Source organism: Microtus ochrogaster, linkage group LG2 (genome assembly GCF_000317375.1).
Source record: "Microtus ochrogaster isolate Prairie Vole_2 linkage group LG2, MicOch1.0, whole genome shotgun sequence".
NCBI classification, from domain to species: Eukaryota; Metazoa; Chordata; class Mammalia; order Rodentia; family Cricetidae; genus Microtus; species Microtus ochrogaster.
In genome coordinates this window covers 48770843-48778332 of record NC_022028.1, presented here as the reverse complement: position 1 = coordinate 48778332, position 7490 = coordinate 48770843, and the positions used below count along the sequence as shown (strand labels likewise).

General features: G+C 52.4%; 1 protein-coding gene across 2 annotated transcripts in view; it reads right to left on the bottom strand.

Moving 5' to 3' along the window:
• The window catches only part of Cbs (cystathionine-beta-synthase), a 20422-nt gene extending 13592 nt beyond the window's left edge, over positions 1-6830 (bottom strand). For both annotated transcript variants that reach the window (XM_013351238.2, XM_005360297.2), the window contains exons 1-2: positions 6731-6830; positions 3199-3406 (exon numbers count right to left, since the gene is read on the bottom strand). In XM_013351238.2, coding sequence (XP_013206692.1) covers positions 3199-3398 — 200 coding nt within the window. In that variant the 5' untranslated portion in view covers positions 3399-3406; positions 6731-6830. The remainder of the gene's footprint in view (positions 1-3198; positions 3407-6730) is intronic.
• Positions 6831-7490: the final 660 nt, after the last annotated feature.

Sequence of the window (7490 nt, the reverse complement as noted above, 5' to 3'; positions counted from 1 at the left end):
AGACACACACACCTCTCTGTTTAATATCTTTTTTTTTTTTTTACTACTGAAGAAGATCTCTGTCCCAGCTGGGTCTGTTACTCATCCTTAGGCTCAACTTACACTGCATAAACTTTACCCCAGTCTTCAAAGTATAACCCTTACTTCCTCCTATGGGTCTCAAACATTATAGGACCCCAGAGTATCACTGAACAGCTGATACACTAACTGACCACATATGTTTCCTGTCTTGTCTCTCTCCTGCCTTATAGGGCTTCTAGAAAACTCCCAAGTCCTCTGCCCCTGCACAGCAGCCCTTGCCTCCCCACTCTCTTCCTGGGGAGGGAGTACTCCCTCCGTGCCAGGTCTGCTGCCCTGTCAGGTGGAGGTTTTCCCAATCATTATTTAGACAGATATAGCCATGGTTGGCCCCTCGTTTCTCTGTGGCAGAATTTCTCATCCTCTCCATTTTCAGTCCAGCCTCCTCAACAGCTAATTGGGTTAGCGTTCTTTAAAATTCATTAGATTATGCTTCAAATGGCTCTACTGCAAAGGCACCGGCCATCTCTCCCAGATTGGATCATATTTTACACTAGGTCAAATGGGACAAAACCCACATGGGACCCTCCAGCCGACAGGGTCATGGGTTCATGATACCAGTGGACTCCAAAGTCTCAAACTAAAAACAGCCAGGCACCTGTAATCCGAGTTAGTACATGGGAGGCTGAGGCTGGAGGATTACTGTGAGCTCAAGGCCCAGAACAAGCTAGGCTATGTAACCAACAAACAAAGCCTGACTTTGAGACAAGAGACCCAGCCTCTGCCTAAAAAGTCTTCTCTGGGTATCCTAGCCCTCTGGTTCGTCAACCGCAGCTGACAGAGGAGCTCCTTCTTTCCGTTCAGTTGCCTGAACAACTGAGGTGCCTCCCTCTCAGGAGTGGGTCCTCACTGCTGACATCCAGATATCCTGCCACCTGCCAGTGGCACATACCATTAGAGTCCCCGGAAGCCTGGTGTTACAGGGCCAGCAAGGCAGAAGTGGTATACAGAAACAAAAGGCCCAGTTGGGTAGTGGTGGCACATGCCTTTAATCCCAGCACTCCAGAGGCAGAGGCAGAGGCAGGAGGAACTCTGAGTTCGAGACCAGCCTGGTCTTCAGAGTGAGTTCCAGGACAGCCAGAGATACACAGAGAAACCCTGTCTCAAAAAAGAAAAGAAGGGCTAGAAAGATGGCTCAGAGGTTAAGAGCATTAGAGGTCCTGAGTTCAATTCCCAGCAACCACATGGTGGCTCACAACCACCTATAATGAGATCTGGTGCTCTCTTCTGGCCTGCAGGCCTGCAGGCATGAAAGCTGAACACTGTGTACATAATAAATAAATAAATCTTTAAAAAAGAAAAGAAAAGAAAGAAAGAAACAAAAGGGCCAAGGCTGGGGCTGCTCATGTTTGCCCTTGGGGCCAGGGCTATGGGCCAGTGATAGGTCAAGCCTGTCTGCAAGGCTGTCCCCAGCATTTCCATGGCAGTACAAAGTGACCAAAGCAGTTTCCAGAACAGTTCCTCTGCGGCTTTCCCTCCACGGGCTCAGGAATGGCTGCATGTCCACGCACTCTCTGCCTCCCCCTAGCTGTACTCAGCCACCCTGTGCCCCACACCCAGACTTTAAGGCTGCCAGGTTCCTGCCTCCCCACCCCAGGCTTCTCATACTGGAGCCAAACTGACTAAATAGAAATCTCAGACACCTTTGGCCCCCATTCAGGGGAGGAGTAAGCAATCTGGAGTTCCAGGGAGGGAGGAAAAGCAGCTGCCCGGGTGCCAACAGGCAGCAGCAGGCTAAACTCCAGCGAGGTGTTGGTTCCACAGAGGCAGTCTTGCTCTGCAGACGAGCTGGTCATGCTCCTTTCCAAGGCTGTCTATGGTTGGGTTTAGAAAAGTAGAGATAGGCTGGGACAAGTTAAAGAGCTCCTGACCCTCAGCCCCAGGGAGGCCAGGCAGGGGTAGCACCAGGATACGGGCTGGGACCTCAGGTGTGCTCACTCAGAAACTTATCAGCTGTTTGTACAGGTGATGGCTCAGATCTTGTTGCCCGTCCCAGCTGCCTGTGCCTTGCCAGCACACGAGGGCAGCCCCACAGGACCTCAGAAACCCCAATTCACCATCAGGGCTGCCTGCCCACCTGTCCCTCCCTCTGAAGTCCCCACATCAGGAACCTCTGGAACTGGCTGGCTTGTCTCGCCCTGTTCAATATCTTCCATCTTTTTCTCTGCTGATATCTGGGGCCATACCAGGTTCCCTGAACCAGTTTAGTGTGTGAGCCTTCCCTCGGGTTCCCTCCCTGGTCCTCCAGTGACTTCTGACAAAGGCAGGGCTAGGCAGCTGAGGACAAACCTGCCCTTTAGGGCTGATGCATGCCACATATGTCTTTGAACAAGCAGTTCCCAGGCCTTCAGACACCCTCAGCAGTCAGTTCTGCAGCCACCGGCTCTACCTCCTGCTCTCTTGTCCCAGCAAGGACTCCTCTGGCCAGGCCCCCACTTGTCTTCTGACCTCCCAGCGCTGGAGCCCATTCAATGGGCACAGCTTCTAGTTTGTATACTCCCCCGCCCCCTCCTTTGGCGCCTTGAAAGTGCTGTCTCCCACACCTGCCCATGCTTGTTCAGACTTTTGAACCAATAACCATAAATGTTGGTGGCCACACACAGGGAACAGGACTCTAAGATTTAAAACGCAAATCCTTTCACCCACTTGTTTTAATTTGAAGACATTAGACTAAGGGAATGAAGATAATCCTAAAGGCTTTTACAACAGGGCAGGAACCCATATGGCTCCATCCTGGGGATTAGAACAGGGCACGACACAGTGACCGTTCCTGAGCAAGCTACTGAGTAACTGTGTGTGGAATGGTTTCTGATTTGAGTTCTTTCAAATAAAATCATGGCAGATATCTATCAGTGCCACTGACAATCTCTGCCCAACCATAAAAGAAACCCACCAGAACCAAACACTCAGTACAACTCAGTACATCTGCGCTGTATAGTACAAAAAACCTTGGCCTCTCTGAACCTGGTCTACATTGCTTCTAGCCCCATGGGCCGGCCCCCACGTGGATCGCAGAGCAGGGGTCCCCACTCTGAACCTGGTAGCTGTATGGCCCCCATTCCCTTGCTCCACCCCTCAAGGAAATAGGCCTGCCATCTTGGGATCAAAGCCAAGACTTACGGTGCTGTGTGGTAATGAGGGGAGTCTGCCATGGGCTTGCCCAGCTGCCAGGTACATCGGCTCGGGGTATCAGGTGAGATCCATAGGCGCTCACTGTCCCCCGAAGAACCCTTCTCTAGGTGTCCTTTCCCTGAGTGCATCTCGGGGTGCTGAGGGCACCCTGCAGAGCCAGCTTCACACTGGGATGTCCCCAAAGGCATGCTGGGATCTGTAGAGGGAGCAGAGATCTGTTGGTTTGGAAGTTGGCTCACACGTCCCCTGTGAGAATGATACTCCACTCAAACAAACCCAGCAAAGATGGGAGAAAAGGCATAGGCTCCAGCTGCTGTGGAAATAGTTAGGCTCCTGTTCAGGAAGTTAAACAGAGAACTCCCATATGATCCGGCAACTCAACCTCAAGGCAGAGATTAAAGAAAAATGGAAATAGATATTTAGTATGCTCGTTCTCATGACAGCCTTGAGATCCAGAAGGTGAACATCACCCAAGGTCATGGATGAATGGATGCACAAAAATGTGTTCCGTCCATGCAATGGATACTAACTATCCAGCCACAAAAAGGAATAGACTGGGGGTACAGAGATGGTTCAGCAGTTAAGAATGCTTGCTTTGAAGTCATCAAGACTGGAGTTCAGATCTAAGCACACGTAACAAGCAAGATGTCCAACGCACACCCATACATAGACACAAGTAAGTAAATCTGTTTTTTAAAAATAAGAATGGATGAACTCTGAAGACATGATGTTAAAGGAAAGAAGTCAATCACAAAACAAATTTCATTTCTAGAAATGCACAGAATGATCAAATGTCCTATGATTTGACGCAAGTGAGGGACCCAGAACAGGCAAATCAATAGGAGCAGAGCGTACAGGACATCAAAGGCAGGGGTGTGCAGAAAGAGAGTAACTGTTTAACGCACAGGGCTTTTGAGATGATGAAAACACACGAGTCTGGTCCTATTTTCATCCTGTAGCCAGGGTTTATTTCAGTTACAGTTCCTGGTTACGGTCATCATTTCAGGGCAGCCAGGGCAGAACTTCTGCAGCTAGTCACATTATAGACAGTCACGAGCCAGGAGAGACAAATGCAGCCGTGTTGCCGGCTCTCACCTCGCCTTCTTGGGTCTTACACAGCTCAGAACTCCCTGTCCAGAGAATAGAGCAGCCCACGGGACTGGCTCCTCCCACATCGAGGACTAAACGACCCCAAGCCAAACTGACCTAGGCAACAGTCCCTCTGTTGAGGCCCCAGATCAGGTGACTCTAAACTGCGTCAAGGTAACATTCAACACTAGCCAAAACCTTGCGCAGACAGTGACAGGCGTTGCGCCATACTGTGGATAAAGTGATTAGATACCGCCTCCATAGCGACCGTTTCTGCACCTCAGACTGCACTGCGGGTTGAAATTATTCATTCAGAGGGCGGGTGTAGCTTGGTGGGAGAGGACAGGGTGGCTGGCAAGTGCCAGGTCTGGATTTTAGCTCCTTGTCCAAAATAAAATAAAATAAAAAATAAATAATAAGGACACGTTTTCTTATTATTTCCAGAAAGAATGGAGCATCACAGCTGCTTTAAAAAAAGTTTTTTTTAAAGCTGAGTGTGATGGCGCACACTTTTAATCCCAGCACTTGGGAGGCAGAGGCAGGAGGATCTCTCTGAGCTTGAGGCCAGCCTGGTCTGCAGAGTGAGTTCCAGAACAGCCAGGGCTGTTACCCAGAGAAATCCTGTCTCAAAATTTTTTTTTTGATTTACTAATATGTGTGGATGTTTGCCTGAATGTATGTATGTGGACCATGTGCAAGCCTGGTGCTCTTAGAGGCCAGATGAGCGAGCCAGATCCCCATTGTGAGCCACCAGGGTCTTCCGCAAGAGCAGCAAGAGTTCTTAACCACGGAGCATCTCTCCTCATCCCTCAGCATCTGTTTGGCTAACCTGGACACCATTCTGGTGTTCTAAGTAATCTAAGCCTGATTTGGAGTTTGTGAGAGGTGCATAGGACTATGCAGAAGGATGCCCCTGGGGACTCACCTTCTATGGACCTGGAGAAAAGACAATATGTTTTATGTACATTAACCCACAATTTACACCAAAGAAGAACAAGGCCAGACACAGGGCACAAACCAGTAATCGCCAGAGGTGGAAGCAGGAGATTAGAAGTTCAAGGACAGCCTGGGTTCCAGGCTAGCTGGGTGAAATTCTGTCTTGAAGGTGGGTGGGAGGGGGGGAGAGGAATAAACTTCCTGTGTAAAACACGAGACAGAAGCTGATACTGGGTACTCACAGGTGTGTTGTGGGCCCCAAGACTAGACAGCAAGCCAAAGACTCCACCTCCAGCAGAGAGGTGGGCGGAGGTCTAACACTCTAAAACCAATGTAACCGTGCCCGTGGGGCACTGAACATCATGCCTGAGGCCAGCAAGAATCTGGGGTTCAATCTTAACCTGGCTGCATAGACTGTAAAAAGGAACAGAGAGGCAGGGCCAAGCACTCCCAGCTGAGGTCAGGAGCTCCACTCGGCCCTGTCCCATCTCAACAGTCCCCTTGGTGGAAAACTAACTTGAATCAAACCTGCCACCTGGGAGCCGCTGAGAACACAGCTTCCAGGCGTGAAGCCAGGTATTAGCCTAGGCAAGTGGTTCTGCAAGACTCCTCTCCAGAGCGCCCTCCTGCTGGGCGCCACTGGTTGTAGAACTCCCCAGAAAGCCATTCAGGCACTGGTCACCCGATGCCATCCTTCAGGGTATCTTAGTGGAACAGGAAGTCACCGGCGACCCAAACCAGAACTCGCCTTGGAGAGCACTCCTCAGGGCATCCTCCCCGCCCTCACCAAGAGGCTACTCTTCCAGCGGAGCTTACCGAGGGACTTCGAATTCCCCCACACACCATCTGGCTACTTGACGTGCGGAAAAGGCGATTGGAGATAGTGAAAGGCAGTGACGTGAGAAACCCTTGCCAAGTTGCAAGTTACATAGCCCTGGTCTACCCTCCCGCCGCCCATCACCCCCGCTGCCGCACACTCCTGGTCTCGCGCACCCAGCGCCAGGCTCCGCACCAGGCACCAGGCACAGAATCTGCTCTCCCGCGCAGTAGCCACCCCACGCGCGCCACTACTTCAATATTTACCCCACCCGGCACCAGGGCCCCATAAGAACAATTTGCGAAACACCAGTCTCCAACCAAAACAGGAAAAATCGATGACCGGTACCAGAGCACCCTAGAACCTGGCTCCACGCTCCGAGACGCGTGGCTGTGGGGTCCACACGTGGGTACTCAGCTTGGGGTTGAGAGGAGGTCGATGCTTGTGGGAAGGGGGCAAGGGACGCAGGTCTCGGCGGGGTAACGGGGACGGCAGAGTGCTCCCGGTGGAGTCACACAGACTTTAGCGACCCGGAGCACCCGACTCGCAAGCTGGCACAGCTCTGAGCTTCCAGGTGCAACTGATGCCAAGTCCTCGCGCAGGGGTGGGGAGCGTCCGCGGGGCACTGAACCGCAGCGAGAACCTCGCTGCGCGGGACTCAACGCGTCCAGAACTTACCTGGACTCAAATGCCGGAAAGCTCCGGCTAGGTTAGGCTGGAAAGCGCGCAAGAACGGGTTCAATGCTCAGTTGGGGATCCGGGGGGTGGCCAGTCTAGCACCGACCCCGCGGCTCAGAGTAGGCGCACGCGATTGGCTCGGCGACGGGGGCGGAGGGCCGGTACCCACCAATCCCGGGCCGCAGAGCGGCCGCCCACCTACCCCACCCCCACACACCCCTTCTCCTCCCCACCCCCACTCTGTCTCCGCAAGGGGCCGGCTGGACGCCCCACCTCCACACTCGGGCGTCTTTCTGTTCTTTGAGAAGTCAGGGAGGTGCGCTCGAAAGTTCGGAAAGCTCAGCCGTCTGACACACGTTTGTCGCCCAGCACCAGAGCGGGCTCCTGTTCTGTGCCCAAAGGTTTGCACCCTGCGGCACAGTTTGGCCGAGTGTCAGATAACCTCCTTTTCCAGGACCCGTTTCGCCCGAGGATGTGCCTCGGAGAAACGTGAGGTTTCCTGGCTTGGCATGGTCAGGTCACACATCGCTGCTCTGCCTGAGGCTCACTAAGCAAGCGGCCTGAGAGGCCTGGGGTCGTGATGCCACGGGAAGGGCGCCCCAATATTGATGTCCATCCATAGGAGGTTAAAATGGACATGATGGGGTATGCCTGGAATCCCCGCATTTGGGATGGCTTCGAAGGAGGAGGATCTCGAATTTGAGATCGAAGTCAATCTGGGCTATATAGACTCCTTGTGAGGGAAAATTAAAAAGCAAAC